Source organism: Amblyraja radiata, chromosome 9 (assembly GCF_010909765.2).
Source record: "Amblyraja radiata isolate CabotCenter1 chromosome 9, sAmbRad1.1.pri, whole genome shotgun sequence".
NCBI classification, from domain to species: domain Eukaryota; kingdom Metazoa; phylum Chordata; class Chondrichthyes; order Rajiformes; family Rajidae; genus Amblyraja; species Amblyraja radiata.
The window spans coordinates 44,687,357-44,706,730 of record NC_045964.1 but is presented as its reverse complement, the minus strand read 5'-3'; the positions used below and the strand labels follow the sequence as shown (position 1 = coordinate 44,706,730).

Sequence of the window (19,374 nt, the reverse complement as noted above, 5' to 3'; positions counted from 1 at the left end):
TCATTGGGGAAAAAAACGTAAGCAGTAGTTTTCAGAACCAAGGATAAACGACCGGTAATGTTAATGTCCGCCGAGCTTCACAGCTGTGTATCTCTGGCTTCTTTAAAGTTGTCTCCACTCCTCCTTCCTTCCCTTCCCCCCCCCCCCTGAAAATTTTCCTAAGTGGGACAGGCCCATTACTCTTCCCTTTCATTGTTGCAGTCTTCCAATTGCACATTCTCAAAATACAAACACCAGGTTCATAGAAGTAACTTATGTGTATAAAAATAAAGCTGATATATTAAAATAAGGAGCCCCTTATATTAATACAGGTTGAACACCGATATTCCGGCATCCTCAGTTCCAGGGCCTTTCTGGATTATCTGTTTTTACAGACCAAGAGAGGTCACGTGATAATGAAATGACAATACCACCCTGGCCCGCTAATGACACCCCTCCTGTGTCTCTAAAGCACCATGGAGTGCTAGAAATGTAAATAAAACCAATATTAAATGTAAACTGAGTGTGAATGGAATGATCTGCCGACCCATCCCCCAGCTCCCACCGTATCCCCGGCCATTTAGAGCCCCTCTGCCGACTCGCAAGGTGCACCAACGAACCCTTCATTACCAACGCCACGGTCCGGTGACACGGCTGTTGTTGCGGCTCACGTTGTAGCTCCTAGGGCCAGCACTTTCTTCAGGCTGCCACTACCGACAGAATGTGCTCACCTGCTGCTGTTTCATGCCTTCGTGGGTGGCTTTGACCCCTCCCTGCTTGACTGCTGCCAACTCATCCTGTTGCTCTGTCCAGTTGTCCTCTTTCCCACCTCCCACACACTGCCACCCTCCTCCTCCCACACACCGCCACCCTCCTCCCGCCACATTCGTCCCTCCTCCCATTGCTCAGTAATCCAGAGTCGGCCTCTTCTTCACCCCCCCCCCCAACCACCACATCCTTCTCTGGAGTTGCCGACATACTCCACCTTGGATGAGACAGCAGGTGAGAGGGGTGGGAGCCTCATGGCGACCAAGAGTGTCTTATCGTTGGCAGTGGCCTGAAGAAAGCGCAGTCCCCAGGGGCTAAAATCTGAGCCGCAACAACAGTGTGTCACCGGACTGTGCGGTGAACGAAGGGCTCGCTGGTGCACCTTGCGAGTCAGGAGTGGGGTCAGCAGCAGGACCTCTAAACAGCCGGGGGGGAGATGGTGTGAGCCGGGGATGGGTCGGCAGATCCTTCTGCCACGTTCAAAATCCATTATAAGGGGATCGTTAAAAAGAGGGTTTACTGTATTGTCTTTGCGAAACAGTTAGGAGAGACGTTTCAATTTCAACTGAGCTCTTCCAATTTTGTCCGGATTATAGGGGTGGGCAGACCATCAGTTGTCAGAAAAATGGATGTTCAACCTCTATATGGTTGCAGATGATAATAAATGTAAATAGGTTTGTACTTTGTTAGTAATGTTGCTCAAAACCTAGCAAAGAATAAGCATTCTTTAATACAAAATAAAACAGCAAATGTTGGAAACTGATCATTCTCATAAAATATACACTTCTGTTTAAAATATTAAGTAAATATCTTTAACTATCCTGATATGTGTTTGACATTAATTTGAACAGCTGTGATGTTGGTTGCATTCTCCAGCATTGACAGAATAATAAAGCGTTTTCCTAATATTCCAGATGCCCTAGTGTTGCACAGGTCATTGACTTATTATTAATATAGGCTGTGAATTTACCATTATGTGCCAGATGACATGCATTAAGTTCTCTTTCAAAATACATGCATATGAACATTTCCATGTAAATGAAATTGAGCATTATTGATTTTCATTTTGATGCATTGTTTGTCATTCACAAAAATAAGTAAATGCTTAAATTATTTATAACATGCAACTCCAGTCATGCAACCAAACTGTAAAACATAATGAGCTAAGGACACTTAAGAATGATATTAAATCATTATACCATGTATTATGCACGAGACTGGGCCCAGAGGGTTATCTTTCCACAGAGATATTTGAAACAAAAAGGTTCAGTTGGCTCAAATAAAAGTAATTACTTCCTGACATATCAAAGTGCAACACAATCTACTATATGCTTGATACTTATTATGAGAACCATGTTTCTCCCGTGCATTGTTGCTGTGGATCGGCAGCAATAGATAACAATGGTTTAAAACTTCAGTCTCTTGTGATTAAAAGGGTGGAGAGAAGGCTACCATAGAAATGGTACAATGACAGTGGAGACATGGAATTACTAGCTTAGAGTTGGCAATGTGCCCATATATTACTATCTCTCATAGCAGGTGTTTTTCTCTTTATACCCAGGTAATTTCTTACAAAATTCTTAAGGGGTTGGACAGGCTAGATGCAGGAAGATTGTTCCCGATGGTTGGGGAAGTCCAGGACAAGGGGGTCACAGTTTAAGGATAAGGGGGAAATCCTTTAGGACCGAGATGAAAAAAACATTTTTCACACAGAGAGTGGTGAATCTCTGGAGCTCTCTGCCACAGAAGGTAGTTGAGGCCAGTTCATTGGCTATATTTAAGAGGGAGTTAGATGTGGCCCTCGTGGCTAAAGGGATCAGGGTATGGAGAGAAGGCAGGTACAGGATACTGAGTGGATGATCAGCCATGATCATATTGAATGGCGGTGCAGGCTCAAAGGGCCGAATGGCCTACTCCTACACCTATTTTCTATGTAATTTCCTGAAAGGTTCTGAATTGAAGTACTTCAGGATAGGGATGTCCCAAGTCTGAGGCTAGGTTCTCACAGACATAGTCCCAATTTTCTTACAGCAAGAAGGTGTACTATGGGCCAAGTTAAAATTGCAGACTACATTGCAAATGATGAATGTGGTTTAATTACCCAGATAAAGAAAACAAATTACAGCTGTTGTGATCAGGTCAAGAATTGCTGTAAGTTTTAAAATGTGTGAAATTTGCAAGATAGACGTGAAAATGGAAGGCACCTTCACATCCGAGGGCCTTGGAGATGAATGAGATAGAACAGTAGACCACAACAGCAGACTGGTTAAAGATTGGTTAAGGGAAAAGGGACGGTGACAGCATGTTGAAGGTGAGAGAAATAGTACCTAATGTAAAGAATATTTAACAACATTGACTGAAGTTGGAATTGTGTAATGAGAATAACACTGAGGCAGCAAAAGATTAGTGCCCTGAACTAGATTTTGTTTATATAATGTATAAGAACAGATGGTATATAAACTGGAGAAAAATGAGCAAAAAATGTGCTGGAGGAACTCAGCAGGTCAGGTAACATCTGTGGAAGAAATGGACAGATAATGTTTCAGGTCAGGACTGAACTAAAATGTACGGTTAGGATTGGTGCTGGAGGAACATTTACCTTTCCTTCAATGATTATTTGAAGAAAATGAAATGGCAAAGGTCACTATGTATTAGTTCACATTTCTCTTTCAATTTTACAAAAGTAAACAGAGAATGCGGTCTGATCTTTAAGATATGCACTTGACAATATCTGTTGTAGAGAAAAATATTTAAATTAAAATGTTAAAAGTCCATCCTAATCTTATCATACCATTAAATATTTTTAAATTACTGGTAATTAAACCAAAGTTCTGTTTTGAAATAGCTAACTCAGTAATTAACCTTAAACATAATGGAACTATTTACATCAAATTAACACATATTGTGTAGTGGATCTTCAAAATATAGCGGCAGAACATCTGGCAAACGTTTGTGATAGTACTTTCTGGATACAAGAAGTAGTATAAACATTTCCAGGATTTTTGCATGATGGTCAATTTCTGTAAAAGAATCCACAGTTGTGTGAGTGTAAATGTAGGATTTGAATGAATGGCTGAAAAAAGCAGGACAATATTTCATTTTCCCCCAACACAATATTTCAACACACACCCATAGCCCCTAACTGCGCAGGCGTGGCTCATTTCCCCTCATCCCCGAGCACTCCCTCCCCCTCCTCTTCATGTGTGGGAGGAGAGAAGGGGAGGGGGGGCTGTGGGGTGGAAGGGGAGCAGGGGTGCATGTGGACGGGGAGGTGTAGGAGGGGGGGAAGAGAGGGGTGATGTGGGGGGAGGGGGTGTGTATGTGGGCAGGAGGGGAGGAGGAGGGATGTGGGAGGGGGGGGGTGTGGGCGGGAGGGTTTTGGGGGTGAGGGGTGGTGGCAGGAGGGGGTTTGTGGTGGAGGGGGTTTGTGGGGGACGGGGGCAGTTGGGGGAGAGGGTTGTGTGGGGAGGGGAGGGGGTGAGTGAGCTCGGAGAAAAGACGGGGAAAAGGCATGGGGGAGAGGAAGGCATCACGGGGGAGGGGGAAGGAGCCAATGAGAGGGACCAGAGGTGTAGTGGCTGGAATTGGCGGTGCGATGGGGACTCACAGCGGGCACTGGTCGTTGGTCGTTCTCTTCCGCCGGGATCAGAGTCTCCGCTTTCCATTTGGCGACATTGACGACATCTCCCACTCCAGGCTGGGCTGGGTCTCCGACTTTGGGCTGGGCTGGGTCTCCGACTTTGGGCTGGGCTGGGTCTCCGACTTTGGGCTGGGCTGGGCTGGGTCTCCGACTCGAGGCTGGGATGGGTATCTGACTCTGGGCTGGGTCTCCCATGCTGGGCTGGGGTGGGCAGGTCTCTGACGCTGGGCTGCTTGGGGATGGGCTGCTTCGGGTCCCTCCGAAAATTGTGACCAATTGGAAACCTCAGCTCCAGTAAAGACGTGATGGCGCAGGATGGGGCGGTCCGTCTCGGGGAGTGACGGGAAGAGACGGGAAGAGACTAATCCGCGCGGCGCTGACTGGCAGAAGAGATCGATCTGCTGGTGCGCGGTTTTAAAGATTTTTTAAACCTCGCTAACTTTTACACATTCAACCGATCTGAACATAACTTGGTGTACTCGCAGCACAGGAGAACGGTGAGTGAACTGGCAAAAAAACGTAGTGCTATCGTGAACCGTTTTTGAGCAAATAGAAGGACCGCGCAAACCGGAAGATAACAAGATCAGAGTTTTAGTTATGTATAGACTACTCACGTGAAGCTCTGCTTTTTGATGAATAGAAGGTCACGCAGGGAATGATATTGTAAGTTGCAAACAAACTTAAAATTAGTGGCTGTAAATTACTGAGGATGATGTAGACAATTATAATGGCATATTTGGCCAAAAGATGATAGTTCGCTTCTGCAATTCCAAATGCAGCCTTCAGTAACAGATTGAATACATACAAGGACATTAAAGCAGATATGTTGAGTAGGATCTTAATGTAGAATAAGGGATTGGTTGGATGGACCTGTAACAGAAAATTTCACTGATAACTACAGGTGCAAATCATTTCTATACTTTTGAATGAAATGATAAAACATTTCTGCTGTGTGACAATAAAAGACAGTTGCTATACCAGAGCATGAAAAACGTAGTAAATAACCTCAAAAGTTGCCAATTGGGTTAATATTGCACAATTGTAAATACGTAAACCGGGTAGATTAGTAGTATGCTATGTTCATATATAAGGCTTTTACCGTATGCATATCACTGGAGCATGGCCTTCTTCCCACTCCATTTGATGCACTCATTGAACATTGCACTATTGGTACAGGATGTATTTGTCAGCAACCTGGGTTAAAGTTTCCCTCCAAGGATGAATGTCAAACCAGTGTAAATAAATAAATGGGTGAAAAGAAAACAATAAGGTGGGCACATGGAATCACTGCTTATGTGGTAGTAAAGCACCAATCTATAATTCCCGATGGCATGAACCCGATGGCAAGTCCCGATGGCATGAACGTTGAATTCTCCCAGTTTTGCTAGCCCTTGCTGTCTCCTCCCCTTCCTTAACCCTCGAGCTGTCTCCTCCCATCCCCCCGCCCTCGGGCTCCTCCTCCTCCCCTTTTCCTTCCTTCTCCCCCCCCCCACCCCCTATCAGTCTGAAGAAGGGTTTCGGCTCGAAACGTCGCCTATTTCCTTCGCTCCATAGATGCTGCTGCACCCGCTGAGTTTCTCCAACATTTTGTGTACCACCAATCTATAATTGTTGGTTTGAGTAACTTATTTTGCATTATAATTTCTTTCAAATTCTATTTGTGATCATTAAATGAATTAAGGAATCCTTGTCAGGCACACAGTTCCTTGGAACCAGTATGATAATTAGCTGAATTACCAGATATGCGAGTGATTTCTACTATCCCCATAATTACCCAAGAGTGGAAACCCTTTCAAATTCATTATGTGCTGGTTCTATCAGTTGGAGGTACAATCCTATCGCAAGATGTTTTGTCTCTTTGCAACGCAAGCAATATCTGCAGTAAATGCAGAATATGCAAACAAATCTCATACCTGGGTTTAGCAGTTCTTGCTCCATGGCAAAAACTTACAAACTTTACTTGAGAAAAAAAATACACAGATCAATAAAGATAAATATCACTCTTAAGGTAATTTAATATATATGCATTTCATATTGTTTTGTTAAAAAACATTTTGCAAATTAATAAATTCAGGAAACTCCCCAAATGAATTAAAGCATCGAACTTGAGATTGCCTATTAGATATGCATTTTAACATTGAAACAAGCAAATTTCAGAAATTACCTCTCCAATGTCATACTTCCCGTCAGCCCATAGGACAGCAGAAATGAACTGAAGCACTGGTTGCAGGATCAAAGTTTGCAAAATGCCAAATCGGAGAACTCTATAAGCTTTTCTGCAAAATAAATACCCCAGTATTTAAAATCACTCATGATCTGATTGGCTATAGAGTGCATTTAGACATCCTCAAATTGTAAAACGATTCTGGATGTAAAAGCCTGTTTATTCTTTAGATTTTTTCGGTAATAAAAATATTAGAGATGAGAAAAAGTTCAGTTTGAATTGAAATGTATTTTTTTGCATTTCAATTGGCGTGTGTGGGGGTCTCCAAGACTATTAACATATTGATGGAAGCACATGGGAAGTGGTTGAAAGAAGCGGGAAATAATTACAGAAACCTTTTGAAAGGTTGAACAAGTTAGGGCTTTATTCTTTGGAGCGCAGAAGGTTAAGGGGGGACTTGATAGAGGTTTTTAAAATGATGAGAGGGATAGACAGAGTTGACGTGGAAAAGCTTTTCCCACTGAGAGTAGGGAAGATTCAAACAAGGGGACATGACTTCAGAATTAAGGGACTGAAGTTTAGGGGTAACATGAGGGGGAACTTCTTTACTCAGAGAGTGGTAGCTGTGTGGAATGAGCTTCCAGTGAAGGTGGTGGAGGCAGGTTCGTTTTTATCATTTAAAAATAAATTGGATAGTTATATGGATGGGAAAGGAATGGAGGGTTATGGTCTGAGCGCAGGTATATGGGACTAGGGGAGATTATGTGTTCGGCACGGACTAGAGGGGTCGAGATGGCCTATTTCCGTGCTGTAATTGTTATATGGTTATATGGTTATATGGTATTTAGCCAGATTGCGATATCTGCAATATTGTGAACCATTCAAAGGAAAGATGCAAGAGCATATGTGACAACTAATGTTACTGTAAGATGATGATGATTATTATTACTATTATTCATTTGCAATCATATTTGCTAAGACAAAACTGAAGGTGAATCAATTAGCTGTAAAGATAAGGGGGTCAATTTTAATTTTGTTTGCTCAACAAAAACTGACAGGTCTCAGTGAAAAAGGGGTCCCATGTAACTTAATTAGATACAAATTATTTCCCATATTAATCCTGGGTTTTTGTAGTTAGTTCAGCACCTGTCTAAAGCAGTCAGGGTCCTTGTATGTTTATGCAATATCGATGAGAATTCTGATACTGATACTGATACTGATACTGACGCTGCTGCGGCCCGACCCCCGGAGTTTCGGTGGCTGCAACTGCGGGTCTGGCGGACGGCGGCACCGGGAGCCCGCGGGTCCCTGGAGGGAGACCGCTTTTCGGGGCTTCCGCAACGGCGACTTCTCCCGCCCGAGTTGCGGGGTTGAAGAGCTCCTGGAGCGGGGCCTTACAGCACCGCCCCGCGCGGCTTGGAATGGCGGCGGGTCTCTGCGAGCGCACGCCGGGTGCTCTAACACCAAGACCCGGTGCGCGACCTTGCATTACCCGGCGTGGCTTTAATGGCCACGGGACAATCGCCATCGCCCACCGGGGGCTTTGACTTTGACTCTGACATCGGGGGGGGGGGAGTGCAGTGGAGAGAGAAGTTTTTTTGGCCTTCCATCACAGCAATGTGATGGATGTTTATGTAAATCATGTGGTGTCTTGGGTCTATTTGTTTGTAATGTATGGCTGCAGAAACTGCATTTCGTTTGGACCTCAAGGGGTCCAAATGACAATAAATTGAATTGTATTGTATTGTAAAATGGAGTCTCTGCAGAGAACATGTGGTGGCTTTTGAGACTACCACAGTCAAATAAATTCTTCTGGTTAATTTAAAGCATATCTTAATGGAGACACAAGGAACTACATATGCTTGTTTACTACAAAAACACAAACTACCGGAGTAACCTAGCTGGTCAGGCAGCATCTCTGGCGGACATCTACAGGTGACATTTCGGGTTGAGACCCTTCTTCAGACTCTTAATGGAGTTTGATGCAGCCAGTATGCCGGGGCTGCCAACATTGGGTGAGAGTTGGGAGTAAGAAATTGTGAGAGACCAAGCCTGAGAGATTGTAGCGACTGAGGGGGGGGGGGGGGGGTTGATACGGAGCATTTCCATTTTTAAGCCTGAAATTGTGCAATCTGGTGCATACTGTAGCGAGTCTTTTAACTAACACTTGAATGCAATATTTATGCTTTAAATTGGATTAGCTATGAATAAGGTTAAGTTAAATTACATTCCTAATTACATTCCACAGTAGAGCCAGGCTCTGATCAACAGGTGCAGCACATGAATGATCTTAGTGTATTCATGTATGGAAATCAGATTATAATCAAGCACTTGGCCCATGTTGTCCAACTTAGGTCTCACTGCACACCTGGTACTACTCCTGACCCTGACTCCAGTTGCATACCTTCTCTCATTCATGACCCTGAGTCCAGCTTTACACCTGGCCCCCTATCCTACCCTGATCATAGCTGCTTACCTGCTTAGGTTCCCAGTGCTGAACACTCCCATTGTCCCAGCTTTGACTGCACACCTAGTACTTTTCCAGACCTTGACTGGATGCACACTTGGCCTTGCTCCTAGCCCTTCTGCGCTGACAATATATCTGGCCCACATATAAAGCCCCATATCTGACCGACAGCGTGAGAAATTCCGTGATCAGCGTGAGAATTGGGCAAAATGCGTGAGTCTCACGCTCAATGCGTGAGAGTTGGCAGCTCTGAGTATGCTCTTCCAGGCCTCGTAAGCACACTTTCTTTCTCTGGTACCATTTAAGTTAAGCCCGGAAATGCAAGGAGGCCTCTGCTGCTTCTGGCAGCAAATGAAGTCAGTGTAGAAGTTTCTCATTGCAAAGTTAATTAAATCTGTTATTACAACTAAGTTAACCCAAGTTATTACACATGTAAATTCTTTCTTTCTCAGGAAAGTCAGAAAATGATTCTAAAAATGAATGATGTAAATCTCATCTAAAGAACAGAAATGAAAACTGTATTGAATATTGTTGCATAATGATGTAACTTCAGATGGCAAAACATAAAAGGAGAAAAGAGCAACATGCAAAGTGCTGAAGGAACTCAGGTGCTGGAGGAAGCATCTCTGGATGGAAATGGGCAGGTGACAATTCGTGTTGGGGCCATTCTTCAGACTGACCCGACCTGAAACATCACCCGTCCATTCCCTCCAGCTGCTTGACCCACTAAGTTGACACTTTGCTCAAGAATGCAGCATCTGCAGTGCCTTGTACATCCAAAAGTGGAGAAAAGCAGACAGAGGCAGACAGGACATTTATTGGATTCACACCAACTCTTAAAATACTGTGCATTCTGTCCCACATCAAGATGATATTGTTAATATAACACCAATATTGTCAACTACTTATTGAGCAATTTTAACTGAATTTTAATGACAATAAATTAGTTCAATCAAGTAAATGTAACCATTCCGGCAATGCCATCAAATCCCCGTTTTAGTCTTCAATGGGCAACATCTTGCAATGTCACCACAAAAAGGGAAAATAAATTTCAAATAAATTTCACTCCGTTTTACTCCATCTGTAGAAATTAATGGTATAAAATCATTACTGGAGTACAACCACCAGCATATTTTAAAGTCGAACACAAAGTACTGAAGTTACATCAGCGGATCTGGCAGCATCTCTAGAGGACATGGATATCTACGTCTGACCATACCCTCCAGAGAGGCTGCCTGACCCATTGAGTTACTTCAACACTGTGTTCGATGAAAAATTCCAGCATCTGCAAATGCATGTGACTAGCATACCATAAAAAGGTAAATACTCATGAATACATACCTATTTATCTTGACCTTTGGAAGGCAGATGCAACAACAACAACAAGGACCCACATTTAGAGATGCATCCACAAATCCAAGTTTATCAATGGCCTCAGTTACTCCACCAAGGTAAGTTATCGTGAGGTGGAAGAAACTAAACAAAGAGATGCTCGTATAACTGTAAAATATAGATAATTCAAGTTAGGTACTAAATGTTTACCACAGCCACATTTAACAAAGTTCATTTGCCAACATACTTACACTGCAGTCACAAAGTCTACTAAGGTTCCAGCTCGTGGAACAAATATTCCCAACTGGTAGGCAACTGTAGTTACCTAGGAAAACAAGAGTATTAACTTCTGTTGAAGATAGGCCAATGTTTTCACTTGTACATGTAAATTGCTCAATGCTAAAACCATGATTAATTTCCAAATGGCTGCAATTGAATATTTTATCAATATAAATCCAATGCTGTTTTCCTCTCTAAGAATTCAAATTTGAGAACATAGACAGCACAGTGGCACAGCTGGCAGAGCTGTTGCCTCCCAGTGCCCAAGACCTGGGTTTCTGTGTGGAGTTTGCATGTTCTCCATGTGACCGCCTGGATTTCCTCCTACAATCAACGACGCACAATCAAAGATGCGAAAACAGAGAGGATGAGACAGAGTATCTTCCCACAGGCCATCAGGACTGTAAACTCACCAGGGTGTAATTACTGTTGTGTCTTTTTAAAAAAATGTAAATACTGGTTCTGATCTGTTCTGTTATTCTGTACAATCCCACAGGCATTGCCACTTTCATTTCACTGTACATCTTGTATGTGTATGTGACAAATAAAGTTGACTTGACTTGCAACTTAATTCAACTCTGAATTCTCCCAAGTATAAAGGGAGGCAATGCGAAAGTGGAATAACATAGAACAACCATTTATTTTTGATATCTCACAATTGCATGATGAATTTTCCAATGAAACAATTGAATTTAAAGTGAATGCAAGAAACAACTCATGGTGAATTTAAAAGGGGTACAGGAAACCGGGACCCAGTGAGTACAAAGGGAGAGTTGGACTGCACCTCCCGTGAGTTCTGGTGGAAGTGGAGATGGAGTCCCATTGAGTTTGAAAAGAGTTCTGATAACAGGCTGTCTGTGTATTTAACAGCAGTATGAGAATCATGGCTGCAATGAGTTGAAAAGGGGCACGAGGAAAAGGTGCTGGGGGGTTTTTAATAATAGCATGGAATTGGGGCTGAACTAAATTTAAAGGAAGCATGAGAACAGAGCCTATTGCCCCTGTCCCACTTAGGAAACCTGAAACGAAATCTCTGGAGACTTTGCGCCCCACCCAAGGTTTCCGTGCGGTTTCCGGAGGTAGGGTTGCAGGTAGTGGAAGCAGGTAGCGAGACTGACAAAAACTTCCGGGAACCGCACGGAAACCTTGGGTGGGGCGCAAAGTCTCCAGAGGGTTCTGTTCAGGTTTCCTAAGTGGGACAGGGGCATTTACTGTCCCACTGTACGAGTTCATTCAAGAGTTCACCCGAGTTTGCCCTGATTCGAACTCGGAGATTTACGGTAGTGGCCGATCCTAGGTACTCGGGCCTCTCGTGGACATTTTTCAACATGTTGAAAAACCTTCACGAGTCTTCCCGAGCTTACCGTGTTTCCCGAGTACCTGCGGTTAGCGTTACGAGCCGTTAAGGGACGTCCCCGAGCTCCGACATACCCGCTACGTTCATTCTACGTGCTCAACACGAGTTTGATTTTATTTTTTTTAAACTCGGGAGAGCTCTTGAATTACCTCGTACAGTGGGACAGGGCTTTTAGAAAGCTTACAGGGAGTGTTGTGAATATAATCAAACAAACTAAGTACAGAACCATTAGGACCCTGATTCCCGCAATCCCTCAAAACTAAGCTGGCTCCTTTTCACACACTCTCTTGAAACTTTACAGGGCCTTGTTTCCAGTGTTCTCTTTAAATTTATCTTGTTCACTGGACAATTTATTATTTTTACCCCCTAGCATCAGAATTAAAATATGTTGGCTTATTAATAAGAATGACATCCAATATTCTTGAAAATCTGATAGTACAGCATCAAGATCCCAAGCATGCCTAATTAATGAGTTTTACTGTACAATACTTTGAATTATTATCTAGTAAGCCCTGTTGAAATGTCCAATAGTATGATTTTAATTATTAAAATACTGGATGAATCTTAGCAGAACAACTATGGCAAATTAAAGATGATTAGTGTCGTTAATAGATAAGTGCACTATCAACACTTGGGGGAGTAATAAACCTGTCATGAATTATGAATCTTGAGGATTTCTAATAAATTTATCCTACACTAGACTAAGTGGGACCCGTTGGGTCCCATGTTCACACGGGAGGGCTGGTCCCCCGATGCAATATTCCCCCTCTCCACCAATTCCAATATTGGTGGCCAGTGGGGGGGGGGTGGGGGGCTTTCTGGAGCGCTGGTATGGGTTCTTGGGGTAGCAGCTCAAGCCTGGTGTGCTGGCAGCACACTCACGACTGGTGGGCTGGCAGTTGACTCATGGCTATTCCTTGAAATTCCATTTCAGGCAGGGTGCAAGGCCACCGAATTCAAGTGCAGTTTCATACCACTTCAAGCAGGGTGCAAGGCTGCCAAATTCAAGTGCAGTTTAATTCCATTTCAAGCAGGGTGCAAGGCCACCGAATTCAAGTGCAGTTTCATACCACTTCAAGCAGGGTGCAAGGCCACCAAATTCAAACGCAGCTTCATACCATTTCATGCAGGGTGAAACCACCATAAAACCACACAAAACACCAAACACAGTTCAGTAGACATTCAGTGTGTTCAATTGATTCACAGCTCAGACAGAGTCGTGACCTCTCCCTCCCCCCATCATGCAGAGACTGAGCCACACCCACACTTCTGGGTTTTCTAACCGCTCCCCCTCCCACCGGAAAAGGTGTGGCCTTCATGGCATGATTGACAGGAAAGAGATTCTCAACATATTTTAAATACTAATAACACTTTTATTTTTCATTGATGGGAAGAATCCTCTGCACCTCCTGAGCGGAGGGGGACTGAGTAAGATGGCCAAAAATCATAGCCGTAAGTGGTAGCGTTTTATCTAAATTCAATATACAGTGCAAACAGGAAATTACCCAAAGCACCCAAACCACCATTTGCAGTAGTGCCTTTTAACTTCAAGCCAAAGCACCCAAACCACCATTTGCAGTAGTGCCTTTTAACTTCAAGCCAAAGCACCCAAACCACCATTTGCAGTAGTGCCTTTTAACTTCAAGCCAAAGCACCCAAACCACCATTTGCAGTGCATTTTTACTTCAAACCAACCATATTTTCATTTTCAAACCACATTAAGGGCACTCACAGTTGAGTAGCCATGTGTTCAGTGTTGCTCAGAGAGACGTGACCCTCTGGCTTCCTCCATCTTGCAGACACTGAGTGAGGCACACCACTTCCGGGTTTTATAGTCCCTTCCCCCTCCCACCAGCAGGGGCAGCAGAGAGAATGGCAATTTAAAAAAAAAACATCAATATATCTCTGATTGTTCATCGATGGGAAAAATCCTCTGGTCCCGGAAGGCAGAGGGGGGCTCTGAGCGAGGTGGCCAAAAATGACGGCCGTAGGTGGCGGTGTTCTCTCAGAAATCACAGCACAGCAAGCCAAAAGCATCAAGATCAGACCTTTAGTAATATAGATTGTAGAGTCAAAAACAGGTCCTTCGGAACACTGGGTCCATGTACTGCTGTGATGTGCTGTGGAGCTGAATAAAGACGGAAACTGTGGCCGCCTTAAACAACATGACGGGCCACCGTGAACATAGATGGATGCAGCGTCCGCCGCGAACAACCCAGGGGCAGCTGAGAACAAAGATGGACCCGGTGACCCTGCAGCAGCCTGGGGATAACCTGGATTGGGGGCACTCCGGTACATCCAGCATGTGGACTGTAGAATTTTAATTTTTGTAAATGGCGCCAAAATCGGGCGACTGTGCATGTGTGAGCTATGCAAAAAGAATTTCATTGTGCAGTGCAAATGTGACAATAAAGAACCATTGACACTTTATTTTCCCCATATTCCCTTTGAATCGTCCATGATTCTACCACTCACCTACATACAATGGGCAATGTACAATGATCAATTGATTTTTTTACTTGCATATCTTTGGAATGTGGGAGGAAATTGGACCACTCAGGGTAAACCCAAGTGGTCACAATGAGAACGTGCAAACTCGACGTTGACAGCACTGAAGGTCAGGATTATAACAAGGCCACTGGTGCCGCAAATCATCAGTTCTATGAGTGCACCAATGTACTGCTGCTCGTTGGTTAGCATAAAAGTCATTCTAGACTCAGCTTCTCTGTAGTTTTCTTGAAATTGGTGGATTTGCACACTAATTATCCATATAAGTGACAACAGTGACCTAACACGAAAGTAACTCTAACAATGTGATAATTGTTCAATCAATCTCACTGGACCAGGAAGAGAACAATTTAAATAATTCTCATTTCACTTACAGTAAATTATGCGTCTCAGGTCCCATTTCAAACTTTATAAAAAATAATCTACAGGATGTGGGTGTCGATCATTTGTTGCCCATTGCTAATACCCTGGAGAAAGTGGTAGTGGTGCCAAAATGAACCTCTTCAATCTGAATGGTGGGTAGGGATACCCATATGAAAACCCAACGGTAATGATATAACAGCAACTTGGAGGAGGTCCAGCAGGTAATAATGTCCTCAAGTAGCTTCTACTCTAGATTCACAATGTGGGGAGGTAAAATCAGCATGTCTTCAGAATGAAAATGTGATGTATTTAGTAGATTGTACTTACCTTACACAGGATGTGGTCGTAGTCAAGGAAGCGAACTTACATTTATCCAAGATTTAACACATCTGGAATTGATCGCCATTAATATCTAACACCAAATGAATCAATATATGCAAATATCACTGCGAATAATGAATCAATATATACAAATATCACTGCGAATATTGCAGCAATATTCCACCAAAACATGATACTTACTGGAAACAAGCCAAGCACTAAGAGGGTCTTATCCTTAATTACATCATTTGCAATATTTTTGTGTAAGTAGATCCATAGTTCAATGAAGATGGCATAAGAGGCAATTGCGACCAAATTAAGTATTACCATAACAGCAATGTCACCAGCTGTGAAAGCTGTTGAAAGAAGAGAAATAAATGTCTATGACCCTATATGTACTAGAATTGGATGTTTTAAAATTTAATCTAAACTTGCATAATAAGGCATGTGTTATCAATTTACATCCAACATGGGGACTAACCAAACAAGGAAATGTTTCCATTGTCTCTGTCCATTAAAATAATAAACAATACACCAAAAATTATCTGGATATAATTAGCTCATATTCCTGTCTTTGGAAAGTAAGTAGTCACATACAATATGACAGTGCCATGGGAGGACCATCTGGAGGAGGCCCATGAGAGGAAGATGACCAAGTATGAGGAGCTGGCCATAGACTGCCGCAAGCAGGGCTGGAAGGCAAGGTGTATGCCCATCGAGTTTGGCTGCAGAGGGTTTGCAGGGCAATCGCTCTACAAAGCCTTGAGTGCACTGGGCATCAACGGAGTGGCGAGGAGAAGAACCATCAAGAACACCACAGAGGCAGCGGAGAAGGCCTCGAGATGGCTCCGGATCAGGAGAGAAGGTCCATGGGGAGGAGCGAATGCCACCTGAACACAAGTCATGGTCTGATCAACCACGGCTGGGTCGCCTGGGTGAGGGAAAGATGTTGAAAGACCCGAAACACCCAATGACCCCAGGTTACATCACTGATGATGTGTTCAGGAGCATCAATAGATGTATTTTTTATCAATCTATCACTGGTCCACAGCAATTCAATCTCAATGTCTTTATTTCTCATCAACAACTTCATTTGACAAGTTCTGTAAATTCCACGATCGGTGGGTGATCAAAAATGCAATTGTGGTAGAAATGTTTAAAAGCCAATTGTAGGAAGAGGACAAAAGAAACTGCAGTCGCTGGAAGAACTCAGCAGGTCTGCTCCTATAACATTTGTACTTATTTGTCAGGTGGCATCCATTAAGGCAAAAGATGCATGGATGAATCAATTCAATGAGGTGAAAGATCCATTCAATGTTTTGGGTCCAGATCTTTCATCAGGACTGAGAGGACGCAGAAAATATTGTTAGTGTATAACAGTAGGAATAGAAAGACTTTGCAAACTGCGTAGATCGGAATAAATCATATTCTACTTCAAAGTGTAGTAAACAAGAAAATAATAAATTGATTCAACATGTGAATCCACAATCAATCCAATAAAAACACTACATCAAAAAGAAATACTAGCTCACATTTAGTGGTCACTAATGACAATAGTATTTGCTGTTAACATTAGAAGATACAATGGACACTGAGACAATAATCCTCCCTATTCCAATGTGTATATCAGGTAGGCCAGTCATGATCCAAAATTTTCATAGATAAAGTAAATCAAGAATGAAAGCAGATATTGAAAACAAATTCCATCATTTTTACAGAAAGCACACAAAATGGTTCAACATGGACACATGCACACACATATTCTGACAGTGCACAATATACATCTTCTAGATGCGCTGGGACGCATCCTCAGTGATGTGACCTGGGATCATCGGGTGTTTTGGGTCTCACAACATCAAACCCCTTCGCCCAGGCGACCCAGCCGGGGTTGATCAGGTCCCGACTTGTGTCCTAGTAGCAACCGCCCACGGATCAGCCATCTTAATAACTACTCTGCAGGGGTTGGGAGACTCAAGTGCGTTAAGATATCATAAACAAACAATTTAAAATATTTTTATTGATTTTAAAATCATTGAATTTTTAAATGTTATACCATTTGTCCTATTCCACACGGTCAGCAAAACATAAAAGGCTGAAGAAGAGTCCCGACCTGAAACGTTGCTTATTTACAGAGGAAAAAGTCCAGCATCAGGAATTTAAATGGATTGGAAAATCAGGACTACTCGCTAATCTACATACATTCATTAGCCTACACAGTGACAGAAAAGTTTGTGTCACGTTGTGAAACATTCTTGCGGATGAGTTAGGTTTTGCCTTTCAAAAATTCACACACCGTAGCATAACCTTCTGGGAGTGGCTACAATGTTTGAGATTGCGTATGCGCACGAGGCATCAAACTGAGGCCTCTTCTACTGGACATAAAATATTCCACGCCAATATATCTTCCCAGTGTTGTGGCCGACCGACATAAATGCTTTCACCAAAACAGATCTTTGCTTTTTGTGGGTCTTGTGTGTCTCAGCAGCTGATTTGCTAACACAATAGCAATCACTTTCAAGTAAATGTATTGAGTGGGCCGTATTTAAGAGGTGGAGGAGGTCATTTATTCAACTGTTTTGCAACCTGTTGCTTTAGAGATTATATATTCCATATGTATTTGTTTATTTTTCAGGGGACTGACATTTACACCACATTTTTAAGTGCCCTTGGAGAAACACTATCTGCTTGAACCACTGATATTGCTGCTACCAGACCGCCATCGGGGTAGAGAGTTCCAGGATGTAGAATTAGCAAAAATGAAGGAACAGTGATATATTTCAAAGCAAAGAGCAAAGTGCTGGAAGAGCTCAATGGGTCAGGTCATCTGCAGTTTCTCATATCTTAACATCTTTCCAAATCTTTCATTTTCCAACTAGTTCCAATACTGAATTATGTTTCATATTTTAAGGCCCTACCTTTCATTAGATCTTCAGAACTTGGCAAGCTGTCACTGCAGTTTGGCATGATTGTTGTCCTTAAAGCTTCAAATAAATCACCAATTGAGTTCAGGCAGGATTAAATATTGTGTTATAGTTGAGGACTTTGCTAAATTCCTCCTGATTAATAGATTAAAAGCTTCTGGTACTTTGTTGCACTTAGTTATACATATTTATCCATGAGCGTTCTGTTACTGGATCTTCCCTGTCATGAATTGTGCAGAGTAAATAGAAACTCTGCACTCAAGAGCAGGTAATTCTATGTCCAATAAAATGTGAGACAAATGAACTTTGTGGCTTAACCCTTTAAGTACTAGGCACACTTTGAATGCTTTCAAAGCATTGTACTCAAACATTCTAACATGCAATATCTGAATCATTAAAATGTATTTGCAGTATTTTCAAAAAGAATTGGAAAAATCATAAAAATGAAGTTTATTTTGTCTCACTTCAAAAATTATCCTACAAGTCTACAAAGGGTTAAAAGATTATAAGTTAGTGACTGGTACTACAAACAGTTTTATCATGACAATGGAATGTCATAGGTACACCATGGATTTCCGAAAGAGAAGTAATGGAGAAGTTTCCAAATAAATAATTTGTTAACATTTCAAAGTGTAATATTTAATATGGATACAACAAATAATAATTTTCTTTACACTTCAGTTCATTTAAGAATATATGCATGGTGTTATTTTAAGCATGATTTCTTCCACCCGTTTCCTCCAACTGTTTTGCTGTCTGACGGAAGGAAGTATAATTTCAAATTATAAACTAAGCAGAAATACTTACAAGGCAAGAACACTGACTATCTAAAAATAAATAAATTGATAAAATGCCAGATAATACAAAAAAGTGAATATGGGTTTTCAATACAAAATACAAAGTTCTGGAGTCGTGCAGAATTTGTGAAGGGAATGGACGGACGATGCTTCTTGTCAGGACCCTTCTTCAGTCTGATGACGTGGTGGGGAGAAAGTTGGAAAGTAGACATGGGCCTGGGATAATGCCCGGTAAGTGAAAGGTGAATACAGGTGAGTGGCGATCCGCAGATGGGTGAAGTAAGTGACAAAGGCTAGGGGTGAAAAGGAGACAAAAGGATGTCAGATAAGGAAAGAAGAGAAGTGAAATGTAAAGTGGAGAGAACCAGTGTATGGGTGATTGCTGATCGGCGTGGACTCTGTGGCCAATGGGCTTGTTTCCACGCTGCATCTCTAAACTAAACTAAGCTAAACATTCTGCAACAGCAATCACTATTAT

The 19,374-nt window shown here is 42.4% G+C and overlaps 1 protein-coding gene across 1 annotated transcript; it reads right to left on the bottom strand.

Moving 5' to 3' along the window:
• Nucleotides 1-1,121: 1,121 nt before the first annotated feature.
• On the bottom strand, nucleotides 1,122-18,335 carry LOC116977046 (organic solute transporter subunit alpha-like). The gene is made up of 7 exons (XM_033027254.1): nucleotides 18,094-18,335; nucleotides 15,380-15,534; nucleotides 10,602-10,675; nucleotides 10,360-10,518; nucleotides 6,552-6,663; nucleotides 5,002-5,257; nucleotides 1,122-3,767 (listed from the first exon to the last, which is right to left on the bottom strand). Exons 1-7 carry the CDS (start codon nucleotides 18,140-18,142, stop codon nucleotides 3,640-3,642), a joined length of 933 nt encoding a protein of 310 aa, XP_032883145.1. The 5' UTR covers nucleotides 18,143-18,335; the 3' UTR covers nucleotides 1,122-3,639.
• Nucleotides 18,336-19,374: the final 1,039 nt, after the last annotated feature.